This window comes from Camelina sativa, unplaced genomic scaffold (genome assembly GCF_000633955.1).
Source record: "Camelina sativa cultivar DH55 unplaced genomic scaffold, Cs unpScaffold00456, whole genome shotgun sequence".
NCBI lineage: Eukaryota > Viridiplantae > Streptophyta > Magnoliopsida > Brassicales > Brassicaceae > Camelina > Camelina sativa.
The window spans coordinates 173,451-189,313 of NW_010921702.1; the positions used below are offsets into that span (position 1 = coordinate 173,451).

At 46.9% G+C, this 15,863-nt stretch overlaps 3 protein-coding genes across 3 annotated transcripts; all 3 read right to left on the bottom strand.

The window, feature by feature from the left end:
• Positions 1–4,846: 4,846 nt before the first annotated feature.
• Positions 4,847–5,545, bottom strand: LOC104773123 (GATA zinc finger domain-containing protein 15-like). Its single transcript, XM_010497672.1, has one exon. It carries the CDS (start codon positions 5,543–5,545, stop codon positions 4,847–4,849), a length of 699 nt encoding a protein of 232 aa, XP_010495974.1.
• An 81-nt stretch (positions 5,546–5,626) lies between these two features.
• Positions 5,627–6,520, bottom strand: LOC104773125 (ras guanine nucleotide exchange factor P-like). The gene has a single exon (XM_010497673.1). The coding sequence runs from the start codon at positions 6,518–6,520 to the stop codon at positions 5,627–5,629; it is 894 nt and encodes a 297-aa protein (XP_010495975.1).
• Positions 6,521–6,601: 81 nt separating this feature from the next.
• Positions 6,602–7,030, bottom strand: LOC104773126. The gene has a single exon (XM_010497674.1). The coding sequence runs from the start codon at positions 7,028–7,030 to the stop codon at positions 6,602–6,604; it is 429 nt and encodes a 142-aa protein (XP_010495976.1).
• Positions 7,031–15,863: the final 8,833 nt, after the last annotated feature.

Consider the following 15,863-nt stretch of genomic DNA (forward strand, 5'->3'; position numbering starts at 1 on the left):
GAATGATAAGTGTAACAGAACTTAATCTTGCAAAACTTGAAATCTCAAATGTAGCCAAACAAATCCCAAATGGCAACGGCGCCAAATTGATACTAAGATTTTTGTGTGTCTTATCCTAGCAGGTTCAATTAACCTTAAGTGTTGTAGTATTTAAGGTGTCAATCCAAATGGGATGTTGCTAGCAATCAAGATGCAATCAAGGAATCACAAGTCAAGCCAATTCAAAAAGAGTGTTTTTTCTAACAATCCTAGAATGACAAAAATGCAAACGGAAATGTGTTCTGGAACTAGAAACGAGAATGCAAGACAAGAAATGAAAATTAATAAAAACAGAAACGAGTCTAAGCATGAACTAAAAAGCAAGAAGCGAAACAATCTCAGGAATGTAATATCAATCAAAAGGATAAAAGTCCTAAGGATGGGAGTAATTGATGTCGGTGGAGTATCCTAGTCTACAGAGTGTTTAACATGCCACAAGCAATCTATCCCTAAACAATGAACATCACAACTTAGCTAATCCAATCTCTTGGTAAAAGCTACTCAGACTCAACCACTTCCATACCTAGCTCTCGCTAGAGAAACGTGGTCGAGCAGGCATGACAAACAAGTTCATTCACGTCAACAAACATCCTAGACAACTAATCTCTTAGGCTAGGAACGTAAGTCTCTGGCACTAGTTGGTCAGACATTTCATCGAACACCTTTTGGGTGTGGAAATGTCTCGAACCTAGTTCCAATTGATCAGAGAGAAACTAGTAATTCTAACTCTAGTCCAGAAGGGAATCATACAAATCAAGCTTAAACACCCTACATCCTAAGATCCTCCACCTAATCTATCCCATCCTCAAGAACTAACGCACTACTCAGATCCAGAAATCATCATCAACAATACAAACTCAGAAAACATTGAAACAAACATTCTAAGATAGGTAAAAATGAGATAAACAAGTTTGTAGAAGAAATCAAATGCAAATACTCAATGTATCAAAAGATATCTGGATACAAAGTCTGAGAACGGTTTTTGGTGGCTAGCGAAACCTTACAAAATAAAAACGAGATAAAAACTTAGATGATGTCGCGGAGACTTAACAAAACGTATTTATAGTAAAGACGTAAAATCCCTAAAACTTAAAACGACAAGATAAAGAGTCGGTTTGGGAATCTCCTGAAGCGTGTAAGATGGAACGTCTTCCTGACATGTGCGAACAAGTAGTGGCTCGAGTGAGTGATGGCGCGACTCGAGCGGATGTGTGACGATGGAATGATGGCGCTACTCGAGCGGATGTGTGACGATGGAATGATGGCGCGACTCGAGCGGATGTGTGACGATGGAATGATGGCGCGACTCGAGCGGATGTGTGATGACGGAATGATGGCGCGACTCGAGCGGATATGTGATGATGGAATGATGGCGCGACTCGAGCGGATGTATGATGACAGAATGATGGCACGACCCAAGCGGATGTGTGATGACGGAGTGGTGGCACGACCCGATCGGATGTGTGATGCCGGAGTGGTGGCGCGACTCGAGACAGCCTGGCTCCAAAGTCTCCTAAATACCTGAAATACTCCAAAATGCACGATGTATGCGAAGATAATGCATGAACTACCTAAATATGAAAAGTGTACAAAAGAGAGTAGAAATTCATGCAAAACAATTAGTTATCCTAACTATATGCGTGATAAAAACATGCTTAGCAGAGACAAAATATAGACATATCAAACAGTAATGATGATATCATTGACATAGACAAGCACATAGGTGATGTTTGAGCCAGAACCATGAATATATAGAGACGCATCAGAAAGAGAATTAGTGAAGCCTGTGTCAAGTAAGTGTTGTTTGAGAGCCATATACCATGAGGGTGGGGCTTGCTTGAGTCCGTAGATAGGTTTGCAGAGACGGCAAACATGATTAGGTCGATCCTTGTCAACAAAGCCTGGTGGTTGAGACATGTAAACTTCTTCAGTAAGATCACCTTGTAGGAAGGCATTGTTGACATCTAACTGTTTGAGTGGCCAAGACTTTTTAACAGCAACATCAAGAACGAGACGAAGCGTTGTCGATTTGATAACGGGGATGAAGGTCTCCGCATAGTCTTTTCCATATTGTTGATGAAAGCCCTTTGCAACCAAGCGTGCTTTGTAACGATCAAGTACACCATTGGCAAAGAATTTTGTAGTAAACACCCACTTACATCCAACAATATTTTGGTCAGCATTAGGAGGAACCAAGTCCCAAGTATGATTCACATTCAGAGCGTCGTATTCGCGAGAACATGCAGCACTCCAGTTCGGATCTTTTAAGGCCTGGGTAATGGTGGTCGGTTCCTTTGGTGATGTAGGAGAAGCAATGACTTGAAGAGAGAGTTTGGTGATTGGTTTGGTGATGTTATTTTTGGCTCTAGTTTGCATTTTGTGGGTATTTTGTGGTGGCTCAACAAGTTGATTTTGGATCTGTGGTTGTACAGGACAAGCTTGGCGCGGTGGGGGTCGTATTTGTGGTTGTGGCTGAGTTGTGGGATGCAACTCATTTTCAGGTTGAGCAGTAGGCTCAGTAGAAGAAGGGTGTGGCTGAGATGTGGGACGCACCTCATTTTCATGGGGAGCAGTAGGCTCCGAGCGAGAGAGAGAGGAAGAAGAGGGGTTAGGAGACGATACCTGAGATGGCGGCGAGACGGAGTGGTGAAGGTTCGAGTCCGGGGATCCTAAGGTCGTAGTCGGAGAAGATGATGTCGAGGCAGGGGTAGCAATGCTGTTGGGCTGTGTTGAGTTTGTGTTGTCTCGTTGGTTGTTTAAGTGATTATGGGCCAGAGATGAATGGGAAGGCCCAATAAGAGGTTGGTCCACTGGGTGAGTGCGACGGTGATACATAAAACGATAATCACGTTGGTTGAGCGGAGGTGAGGCGGTAGGGTTCAGCGAAGGTTGAGGAGGTTGCTGTGATGGTGCCACCGGAGGTAGAGGGATCATAACCGGCGACAAAACCGGAGTGGAAGCAACGGTGGTTGTTGTGTCCGGTGATTGTCGGAGATCACGAAAGGGAAATATATCCTCAATAAACTGAACATGGTGAGAGGTATATACTCGACCTGTGGAGGATGAAAGCAGTAATATGCACTATGGGTCAAGGAGTATCCAAGGAATACACATCGTTGTGAGCGATCATCAAGTTTGTGTTGTGCGTAAGGTCGTAACCAAGGGAAGCAGAGGCAGCCAAAAACCCTTAGTTTCTCATAGTTTGGTGATGCATGGAAGAGCTGTTGAAAAGGAGACCGCATGGAGAGCACAGAAGTGGGCATTCTGTTGATTAAAAACACAGCGGTTGCAAGCGCGTATGGCCAATATTCAGTAGGAATAGAGGCTGTCGACATTACATCCCGGTTTCAACAATGTGACGATGCTTCCGCTCCGATAACCCGTTGTGTTCAGGAGTATGAGGGGGTGAGGTGAGATGAGATATGCCGTGTGTGGACAAGAAATTTCTTAGTGCCACAAACTCGCCCCCATTATCCGTGAACAAGTGACCAATGCGTGTTTGAAAGCGGTTCTCAACAAGGGCCGTATATTTGATAAAAATTTCTTTGACATCCGATTTTCTTTTGAGAGGGTATAACCATGTATATCGAGTGAAATGATCAATAAGGACCAGATAGTATTTGTAGTTTTGGTGAGAAAGAATTGGTAAAGTCCAAACATCGGAGAAAATATATTCAAGGGGTCGAGTGGAGACAATGGTGGAGTGAGTGAAAGGAAGTTTGTGACTTTTATTAATTAGACATTCAGAGCAAGAGAAATTTTTTTGAGAGGAAGAAGCAATAGGAAGTGAAAAAGAGGAAATAACAGCATTTAAAATGGTAGAGGACGGATGGCCGAGACGTGAGTGCCAAGAAACAAGACTTGGTCATGGACCAGCAGCAGACAGAAACGCAACATCATTGGGACGTGTCATCGGCCATTGATAGAGCTCATTAGCAGTCCGACCTTGGAGTAATGGGACCCCGTACTGAGATCCTTCACCTGAAAGAAGGCAGGAAAGAAATGCACCGAGACTTGATTAGCATTGCACAAACGATATACGGAGATAAGATTCTTGTGTATATTAGGAACACAAAGTATTTTATCTAATTTGAGAGTGCGAGTTTGAGTTGGAAGTAGCGCTAAACCCGTATGAGTAATGGGCAGTGTGGAGCCATCAGCTATGGTGAGATCATCACCACCATTGTATGGTTGATGGATGGTAAGGTTGTTGAGATCAGAGGTGATGTGGTGAGTGGCACCACTATCCAAGATTGCTGGCGAGGACATGTTAGCCACCATGTTTGCGCGTGGCTGCCAAGGAGTGAATGGGCTGTTGTTGCGTGGAGTAGAGGCTTGAATGGAGTGGAGTTGTGGACAACGGCGGGCACTGTGTCCCTGTGTGTGACAGATTTGGCACTTGCCGAGATAGGGCCTGAATGAGCGAGTGGTGTTGTTGTTGTTGTTACCTTGCCAATTGTTATTGTTGTTGTTGTTGTTGTTGTGGTTGTTGTTGGTGGAGCGGAAAGATGACGACGAGGAACGAGTGTTGTTGCGAGAGTTGTTGTTGTGAGTATTGTTGTTGTTATAGTCACCTCTACGGTGGTACTGAACAGCATTAGCAGAGGTCAAAAATGGGGTAGTGGTGGAAGCAGCACGGAGAGTGACTTCGCCATTGCGGAGACGTTCATGAACTTCGGTTATGGTGGGGGGAGAATCTTTGCTTTCAATCTGATCAATCACCGGTTTGTAATCTTCAGGAAGACCAGCGAGAATCTTCTCAATTTGATCTTCATGGTCCATCGGTTTCCCAAGTATAGCAAGCTCATCAAAGCGNTTTATCTAATTTGAGAGTGCGAGTTTGAGTTGGAAGTAGCGCTAAACCCGTATGAGTAATGGGCAGTGTGGAGCCATCAGCTATGGTGAGATCATCACCACCATTGTATGGTTGATGGATGGTAAGGTTGTTGAGATCAGAGATGATGTGGTGAGTGGCACCACTATCCAAGATTGCTGGTGAGGACATGTTAGCCACCATGTTTGCGCGTGGCTGCCAAGGAGTAAATGGGCTGTTGTTGCGTGGAGTTGAGGCTTGAATGGAGTGGAGTTGTGGACAACGGCGGGCACTGTGTCCCTGTGTGTGACAGATTTGGCACTTGCCGAGATAGGGCCTGAATGAGCGAGTTGTGTTGTTGTTGGTGTTACCTTGCCAATTGTTGTTGTTGTTGTGGTTGTTGTTGTTGGAGCGGAAAGATGACGACGAGGAACGAGTGTTGTTGCGAGAGTTGTTGTTGTGAGTATTGTTGTTGTTATAGTCACCTCTACGGTGGTACTGAACAGTATTAGCAGAGGTCGGAAATGGGGTAGTGGTGGCAGCAGCACGGAGAGTGACTTCGCGATTGCGGAGACGTTCATGAACTTCGGTTATGGTAGGGGGAGAATCTTTGCTCTCAATCTGATCAATCACCGGTTTGTAATCTTCAGGAAGACCAGCGAGAATCTTCTCAATTTGATCTTCATGGTCCATCGGTTTCCCAAGTATAGCAAGCTCATCAAAGCGAACAGTTAGACCACGAACATATTCATCTATTGATTTGTTACCTTTTGTCTAGAACTTCATCTGATCTTTGATTTGTTTAAAATGACTGCGGCTAGCTTTGGCGAACGTATCAGCAAGAGTTGCCCATGCATCAGCAGTAGTGGTAGCACGGGACACCAACGGTTGAACAGAAGTGGCCATAGCACCCAAGAGAGCACTAAAGAGGAGACGATCTTGACGCTTCCNCTTGTGTATATTAGGAACACAAAGTATTTTATCTAATTTGAGAGTGCGAGTTTGAGTTGGAAGTAGCGCTAAACCCGTATGAGTAATGGGCAGTGTGGAGCCATCAGCTATGGTGAGATCATCACCACCATTGTATGGTTGATGGATGGTAAGGTTGTTGAGATCAGAGATGATGTGGTGAGTGGCACCACTATCCAAGATTGCTGGTGAGGACATGTTAGCCACCATGTTTGCGCGTGGCTGCCAAGGAGTAAATGGGCTGTTGTTGCGTGGAGTTGAGGCTTGAATGGAGTGGAGTTGTGGACAACGGCGGGCACTGTGTCCCTGTGTGTGACAGATTTGGCACTTGCCGAGATAGGGCCTGAATGAGCGAGTTGTGTTGTTGTTGGTGTTACCTTGCCAATTGTTGTTGTTGTTGTGGTTGTTGTTGTTGGAGCGGAAAGATGACGACGAGGAACGAGTGTTGTTGCGAGAGTTGTTGTTGTGAGTATTGTTGTTGTTATAGTCACCTCTACGGTGGTACTGAACAGTATTAGCAGAGGTCGGAAATGGGGTAGTGGTGGCAGCAGCACGGAGAGTGACTTCGCGATTGCGGAGACGTTCATGAACTTCGGTTATGGTAGGGGGAGAATCTTTGCTCTCAATCTGATCAATCACCGGTTTGTAATCTTCAGGAAGACCAGCGAGAATCTTCTCAATTTGATCTTCATGGTCCATCGGTTTCCCAAGTATAGCAAGCTCATCAAAGCGAACAGTTAGACCACGAACATATTCATCTATTGATTTGTTACCTTTTGTCTAGAACTTCATCTGATCTTTGATTTGTTTAAAATGACTGCGGCTAGCTTTGGCGAACGTATCAGCAAGAGTTGCCCATGCATCAGCAGTAGTGGTAGCACGGGACACCAACGGTTGAACAGAAGTGGCCATAGCACCCAAGAGAGCACTAAAGAGGAGACGATCTTGACGCTTCCAGATCGTGAAATCAGGATTTGGTGTAGTTGTGTCATTCACCGTGACAGTGGGAGGAGGAGGTTTTGTAGACCCATCGAGATAACCAGAGAGCTCGTAGCCATCAATCAAGGCATGGATTTGGAGACTCCACATGAGATAGTTGGTATCATTAAGCTTAGTGACGTTGGCAGTGTTGACGTTGAAGAGTGTGTTTGTGTTGTTGGTGAAGATAACTTCACCAGTCGAAGGAGAGTTTGTAGTGGAGGCGGCCATTGAAGCAGAGAGTGACGAGATTTAGAAATATTTTAGGGTTGATCGAAGCTCTGATTCCATATAAGGAATGTTTGTATTATATTTCTCATGGGAGTAGCTACAATCGTTTATATACTAGAACAGAGGAGCCTAGGGTTAAGTATTTACAAAGAGATCCCTAAACTTATATACATCATTCTCTTGTACTCTAATATCATGTTAAGGGTTCAGACTTTAAAGATATTGTTCTGACTCCAGTTTAACACTTTGTTATCTTTGTCTACAGAACTCGGATTTGAGAGCTGAAAGGTGTTTTAGAAACTTGAAAGCGAGATATTTCCAGTGATGTCAAGCTGAGCCAAAAGATTTTGTGGTTTGAGTATATGATGATCTCAGCTGAGTTGGTTCAAAGGTTCTGAGCAATTGTCATTGAAAAAAAAAAAGTTCAGTGGTTAACATGATAGTGCAAGTGATGGAGCTGCAGAATGTGCTTGGAAAAATTCAGTGAAGTTAAGGTAATCACAGGAGGGATTGATTAGTAATTTCAGAACTTGAAAATAAATAATGCAGAAATCAGTTTCTAGATGACTTTTCAAGGCAAGGAGTAGTCTGATCATGCTGAAATTTTATGGGGAGCTTTGTGATATTACAGACTTGAGATTCGACGGTGGGATTGAAGTTTTGACGGTTGAATTGCTTTTTCTAGTCAAGCGTTTCAATCTGTTCCGGAATCAGTTCTTTCGAAATATCAGTTTTGACCAGTTCCAGTGGAGACATCAAACGGGCGACCGAACAAACTTGTGATAAACTGGATTTTTGCAGAGACATTTGAGATGAGTGGAGATAGATTCTGGTATAAATGCATTGGAGTCAGAGTCTGGGAGCATAGTTGAATAACGGCGTTTCAGAGGCTTTTAAAAGCTATGGTTTGCAAAGCGCAGAGAAGTTTTTAGGGATCTGTAGATTTCACTAAGTGTTTGTCAGTGTGGGATCCTGGTAGATTACTGGTTCATAATATTCAGTTGGAATGTTTATGAGAGTATTACAAACGTGATAGATTCCTGATGAGTCTATTGCAAAAGATACAGTTAATCAGTGTGAGAACTGAGATTGAGCTTCTCCTTCCGAAGTAGTTTGAATGTGGAGGAGCTTATCACCGTAAAATAGTTCCGAACAGAATTAAAATGAGTCTGAGAATTTGAGTTTTTATTGTTGCTTTTTTGGAAAAATGTCCGATCCCTTACAAGTGACCCCCCCCCCTTACATATTTATACCGACCAATTTATTACCCAATTAATGCATAATTAATAAGATGCGATTTGTGCGGTCTAATTAATCCTCTTTAATGCGGGAATCTTTGACCGGGCCCGAGCTGCGAGCTGAGCAGCTCGAAGCATTTCCGCGCTCTCTCCCTTTCTCCGGGCCTGATGGGCCGATCAGTAATACGCTCTTGGCCCATTAGACAAACCCGGTTTAGGCCCTTTTGCCTACTGCCCGAGATAACAGATGGTGGGTACAACAGTTGCCCCCCCAAGTCCTCCGAGCTGAACAGTTCGGGGGATTTTTAACTTCCAAGCGATCAATTTCGGAAAACTGAATATCTTCCCATATCTCCATGATTTGATTGTGGTAATGATGGGATTTGCCTTCCCGAACAAGCCTCGGGGCCCACTAGGTGGCGTGTTCACTATAAGAGAGAGAGAAGACGGTGCGGGACCTTTCACTTCCCCAGGTAATCATTACGCCCCAGTGCCGTGTATAAAGGTAAACTTCGACTCCTCTCTCATTCTTAACCTTTAATCGTGTTTGTGTTCTTCTGCTCTTAGATTTTCTCTCTTTTCTTCCATAAACTTTCTAGTTCCGCCGGAAAAAATCCTTTACTCTTCCCTCATTCCTTATTACTTCACCGGAAAAGTATGTCTCCTCTGAAATCCTCATCGGGTAAACCTGCAAAACCCCTAATTCCAGGCGTTTTTGGCCCCCATCCGCCGTCAATTCTCTCAGCGGCGAACCTGGCTGAGGTTAGGGGTTCCACCGGGATCTCGTCTGAGATTGAACTCAGATTCCCGGAGTCCCACGAATCCCCGGAGAACCCTCCTCCAGGGTACTGCTGTGCGTTCGAGATCTACTTCTCCGCGTGTGGCCTGTCACTTCCCCTACCCGAACTCATCATTAAGATGATGTTCGAACTGGGCTTCGCTCTCCCTCAAATGTGCCCAAACTTTGTTCAGACTGTTATGTGCCTACAAACCCTGGGGGAGGAGTTCAATTACCAGCTGTCGCTGGCGGACTTCCTCCAGGTGTATACCGTGAAGACGGGTCACACCAAGGGAACGCTCTACGTGAGCCCGCTCTCCGGACTGAAGGTCTTTGATGACCTGCCGGAGAAGGATGAGAAATGGCGGAAGTCCTACTTTTTCTTCCCGGTCAACGAGCTCACTTTCGGCCATCACACGAGCTCGTTCATTTCGAAGTGGACCTCGAAAATTGGTAGACCAGCGTTTCTTGTCAGGTCCAGCTCGAGTGTAATTTTATTTGTGTCTCACTTTTGACTGTTTCTTTTTTTTTTATATTGTCGCTTAACAAGCTATCTTTTCCAGCTAATGATCGAGTTTAACTTCTCAGTTGCGTCCTACGAGGAGCAACTGTTCGCTTCCTCCTCGTCTTCCGAAGTGCACCTCCTTCAAGAAAGGATCGCCGACTTAGAGGCTCAGGTAAAGGAGTATGCCCGACTGGAAGCCGAGAATGCCGACACTGTGGCGAAAGCCGAACGGATCCGAGCTTGGATGAAGAAGGCTGAGGTAGAGGTGCTCGACCTCGGGGTTGCTAACGAGGACCTTCGCGACAAGCTGAAAAAGGCGGAGGACCTTTACTTTGAGGCGGCGGAAGATGCCAAGGCAGCAAAAAACAGACTGCACGAGATCGAGCTCCGCAATCAATTACTCGAAGCTGGCAACAGCTGCGAGATTGAAAGAGTATGGAGGGAGGAAAGGCAGGCAATGAGGCGAACTCTCCGCCCCTTAGTTGAGGAGGTGAAGGTCACCTTCAAAGAGAGGGAAAAGCTAGCCCCGCTCCAGATCTGAGCTGCCGAGATCCGGGCTAACCGGATGCTGGTAGAGGAGATCTCCAGGGGCGAGATCCAAGACATGGAGGCCGAGCTCGGAATCTTGAAAGCTGACGAGGAGGAAGCCGATGAAAGGGTTTCAAAGGTAACTCCCCGTGATCTCGACCTCGCTGCATTCTCAGATCTTTTGGCGGACACTCCCGATCTCTTGTGTAACGAGCGCCCGCTTAGTGTCACAATCGACGAGTCTGGTACTAACTTCGGGCAAATCTCGAATCAGGGGATAGACGACTATCTAGCGAACACCAGGTCGGAAGAGGAGCTCGCAGAGATGGGTTTGGCTCTCTCCGAAGCGGCGTCAGATCCCCCTCTCCCTACTCAGTAGGCTTTTGGTTTTAGTCCGGGGTTGTCTTGGCATGCTTTGCCCCCCGTGTTTGTAGTATTTATTTTAAAACTTATTTGGAAGTGTTTTGGTCGTGGTGACCACTTCCGAAAATATTTTGATTTGCGAACTTTAATTTCCACAATCTTTTGCTTTGAAAAGATGATGAGCAGAAATAAGCGCGAACTAAATTCGGTCAAATAGTTCGAAAACTTCACACCCCTAATAAGTGCGAGGCGAATGCCTCGGTAGCTAGATAAGGAGCTCGCGAAACTAGGTTTCGGCTTTAATAAGTAAAGAGGGGGACGAAGTGAGAACTTCGGTTTAGTTTTTGCAAGGATGGACCTTGGCTGGTACGAAGTGAGAACTTCGGTTTAGTTTTTGCAAGGATGGACCTTGGCTGGTACGAAGTGAGAACTTCGGTTTAGTTTTTGCAAGGATGGACCTTGGCTGGTACGAAGTGAGAACTTCGGTTTAGTTTTTGCAAGGGTGGACCTTGGCTTAAAATGATAGATGCGAAGTCAGACTTCGGTTTTTTTTTTTTTACCATTATTAACAATAAAGTTTAAGAAAACTTTAAATTTTATTAATATGGATAGCTGGACCCGAAGTGGGCTGCCTACGTATCCTTATCGGGATCAAGCTAAACCGTAGTTCGATACAAAAAGATTAACTGTAAAAGAGTTTAAGGTGTAAAGAATTCCAAGACCTCGGGACTAGTTTTCCCTCTGAATCCTCGAGCTGATAGACTCCATTTCGGACTTCGCGAGTAATTCTGTATGGTCCTTCTCAGTTAACTCCCAGCTTTCCTGCATTGAGCTCCTCGGTATTCTCATAAACTTTCCGGAGGACAAGGTTGCCCACTGCCAACAGTCTGCCTCGGATTCTGGAGTTATAGTATCGAGCTACTGCGTTCTGGTAATTCTGGATCTGAACTAGCGCCTGGTCTCGACGCTCGTTGATTGTATCAAGAGTATCCTGTAGGAAGTCCTCATTTTCCTCAGCTCGGAGTGGGTTCAGTGAGGTACGGACTCCAGGGACCTCTATGTCAGCTGGGACTACGACATCGACTCCGTAGACCAAGGAGAAAGGTGTTTCACTAGTGGCCCGGCGAGGTGTAGTTCGAATTGCCCAAAGAACGCCTTGCAGTTCGTCCGGCCAGCGCCCCTTACGAGCATCGAGCCGTTTCTTCAGGTTGGCGAGTATAACCTTATTCATTGCCTCGGCTTGCCCATTACCCTGCGGGTAACGAGGAGTTGACTTGTTGAGCCGAATTTTCCACCTCGCACAGAACTCTTCGAACTTCGAGGAGATGAACTGTGGACCGTTGTCCGTGATGATTTCACATGGGACACCGTAGCGATAAATTATGCTCTTGAGCATGAACTGTTCCACTTCGTTGCTTGTCACTTTCGCGTAGGCTGCGGCTTCTACCCACTTAGAAAAATAATCGGTAAGAGCGAGCACGTACTGAACTCCTCCTGGTCCTCGATGCAATGGGCCGATGATATCCATAGACCATCTCATAAATGGGTAAGGTGCGGACACCGAAGACAGAAGCTTGGTAGGTTGATGAATCGACAGAGCGTGCTTCTGACACTTCTCACAAGTTCGAGAATATTTTTTGCAGTCCGTGACCGTAGTAGGCCAGAAGTAACCTTGCTTTTTGATTTTGAAAGCCAGAGTCCGACCTCCGGAGTGATTGCCATTGGGACCATCGTGAACAGCTCGTATTAGCATTGCGGGCTCTCTACCCGCCACGCACGTTAGATAAGGACCAGCTACGCTCCGGCGTAGAAGTATTCCGTTGTGAATACAGTACCGTGCACTGACGACTTTGAGTTTCCTGGCTGCCCATTTGTCGGCTGGGAGTTCCCCTTTTTCCAAGTAAGCCCAGATCAGGCTCCGCCAGTCATCCGCCCCCCAGCTGTTAGAATTTGTGTCGCTCGAAGTAGCATGCGGTATAACAGCTTGATTGTCAACTGATGAGCTCGATGATTCTGGAGTTGGGCTTGTGTCGAACTCGGCTAGAGGTGGGTGAACTTCCATCGGAGTAGGCATAACGGGGGCTGGATCCTCCGAAAGTAAAGAGTCCGCAGTCGCCTTGCAAGCTGCTTCCTCAGCAGCCAACCGTGTCTTCATCGCCCGGGTAACGACGCTTGAGTTCTCTAACCGGATGCTGGGAAAGTGGATGACTTTGACGGGGATAATCCTTGTTATCGCGGGATCCGAAGTGGACGCCAGTGATGCTAGAGCGTCGGCAGCGGAGTTTTCACTCCGTGGGATCTTAGTGATTTCGAACTCTTCGAACTTAGCGGCCAACTCCCGAGCGGTGGACAAATAAGCCTCCATACGACCATCTTTGGTCTCGTACTCCCCCAAAAACTGGTTAGTGACTAGTTGGGAATCGCAAAAGGCTCGGAGTTTTCGGACACCAATCCCCACTGCGAGGCATAAACCAGCAAGAAAAGATTCAGACTCGGCCTCATTGTTGGACGCGCTGAAAGCCAGGCGGAATGACTGCTCGATCACTTCGCCGGTAGGAGAAGTAAGGCGGACCCTGATTCCTGCCCCCGACTTGGAAGAGGCGCCATCAACATACAAAGTCCATGGGGTCGCGACATTGTCGCTAACCGAAGACGCTAGTGGGAGTTCGATCAAAAAATCTGCCAACACTTGCGCCTTAGCACAGGTTCGAGTCCGAAACTCGATGTCGTATTCACTCAACTCAACAGACCACTTGGCAAGCCTTCCGGACTGGCTCGGACTATGTAGTACCGTTCGAAGTGGTTGCGTTGTCAGGACGACGATTGTATGGGACTGGAAGTAGGGCCGTAGCTTTCTTGCCGAAGTGACCACTGCTAGGGCCAATTTCTCCATCGTAGGGTACCTAGACTCTGCCCCAGTAAATGACTTGCTGATATAGAAAATTGGCCGCTGCTCCCCCCTTTCCTCACGAACCAAGACTCCGCTGACCGCACTGTCCGATACGGCTACGTAAAGAAAGAGCGACTCACCGAACTCAGGTTTAGCCAAGACTGGCGGTTCGGAAAGATAGGCTTTGAGCTGAGCGAACGCCTCCTCGCACTTCGCGTCCCACAAGAAGTTTTTGCCTCCTTTTCGTAACAGCTGGTAGAAAGGGAGGCATTTGTCCGTAGATCGAGAAATGAAGCGGTTGAGAGCTATGATCGGTCCGTTAAGGCGTTGCACTTTGCGCAAGGTTCTAGGAGAACTCATAGACAGGAAAGCATTAATCTGCCTCGGGTTTGCTTCAATTCCTCTTTCCGTAACTATGTACCCCAGAAATTCCCCTGATGGGACGGCAAAGGTGCATTTCGTGGGGTTAAGCTTCATCCCGAACTGATCCAGGATGTCGAAGCAGACCTTCAGATCAGCGAGGTGCGAGCCAGCTTCCATTGATTTTACAAGCATGTCATCGATGTAGACTTCCATGGTCTTCCCGAGTTGATGCTCGAACATTCTATTCACCAATCTCTGGTAAGTTGCTCCCGCATTCTTTAACCCAAAAGGCATCACTTTGTAGCAGAAAATCCTGCGGTCCATAATGAATGCGGTCTTCTCCTGGTCATCCGGGCTCATAAGGATTTGGTTGTAGCTAGAGAAAGCATCCATGAAAGACATCAGCTTGTGGCCCGAGGTGGACTCAACTAGGCGGTCAATATGCGGAAGTGGAAAACTATCTTTGGGGCACACCTTGTTCAGGTCGGTGAAATCAACGCAAACTCGTGACTTTCCATTCTTCTTTTTGACTACCACTGTGTTTGCGAGCCATTCAGGGAACTTCACTTCGCGTATCTGTCCTGCCTTCAGCAAACGTTCAACCTCTTTGTTAACGACTTCAGCTCGCTCAGGACCCAGCTTTCTTCGCTTCTGCTTCACGGGCCTGAAAGTGGGGTCCACATTCAGCTCGTGGGAGATAACTTCGCGACTGATGCCGGGCATCTCATCTACAGACCATGCGAAGGTGGCTGTTCTTTCTTTGAGGAATGTTATCAGACTAGCGCGGAGCTCGCTATCCAACCCCACTCCGATCTTGATTTCCTGATCCGGAAACTTGTCATTGATGAAAATGGACTCAGTGAGGTCACCTTTTAACTGCTTCCGAACTGGGTTCTTCGGGACCTTGAGCTGTGGTTGCTATTGGATCAGGAGCTTGTGACTGGCGAGGTAACAGCTCCTTGCCGTCCTTTGACTTCCGAGAACCTCCCGAACTCCTTGCGGGGTCGGAAATTTGATGCACTGATGGTAAGTCGACGCCACCGCCTTCATCTGGTAGAGCCAGGGAGTTCCCAAAATAATATTATAGGCCGCAGGTCGGTCGAAGACCGTGAACTCTACCATTTTAACCACGCCTTGGGTGGACACTGGTAGTGTGATCGTGCCCAAAGACATTGACGTCTCGCTGGTGAACGAGACCAATGGTGAAGGCGGTCCGACAATGTGTTCTCTTCCGATACCCATTCTAGCGAGCGTTTCGAGGAAAATCAAGTCTACCAAACTCCCAGTGTCAATTAGGATTCGGCAGACTTCGTGGTTCGCCACGTCAAGCGAGATGACGAGTGCATCATCGTGCGGAGTGTCCAGCCCTTCAGTTTCCTTCTCGGAGAAAGAAATTTCAGGTAGATCGCTTGCTACTACCTTAGCTCGCTTCGGCTGTGGGCTAGTGAGCTTCCGCTGGTGGTCTTTGATCGCAGTAATGGATTTCCGAAAGAGACGCGATCTCCACATTATCACGTCGATTCTTTTCTTGGGGGCTTCATTACCATCGGACTGCTTCAGCTTTTTCGAAGGTGGGACATCTTCGTCCACCTCGGGAGTTGGTTTCTGTTCTAACTCCTCGATTGATACGTTTGGCATTTCTCCCGCCACGTACTTTTCTGCGAGGAGGTGCATCAGCTTCTTACAGTCACGAGTGGAATGACTGTTGGTTTTATGGAGCTCGCAGTACGTGTCTTCGTCTCGGACCCACTTGTTACTTGGGAGTACGCCACTCTTGGAACGCGGTGAGAATGGCGGTTTGGACGGTGAATTCTTTGGAAAAATCTTTTTGGGAGATTGAGCGACTGCGAATGTGCTCGGCCCAGACTTCGGTGTCGTAGGCGGAGTCTTTTTGGCGGGCGACTCGAACCGTGGTTTTTCTGCAGGCGGGGCGTTTTGTTTTTGTGCAGCGGCGATTTTGTCTTCCTCCGCGACTATCCAGTTCGAAGCCCGGTGTAATGCGTCCTGAATGGTTGGGAACCGATTCACGGACAGCTCTTCGCGGAAGCGAGATTCATGCCAGAGACCGTTTTTAAGCGCGGCCAGGGCCGTGGAGTCCGAGAGTCCGGGGATCTTGACCTGGATCTCCTTGAACTTTGTTATGTAAGACTGGAGAGACTCTCCAGTCT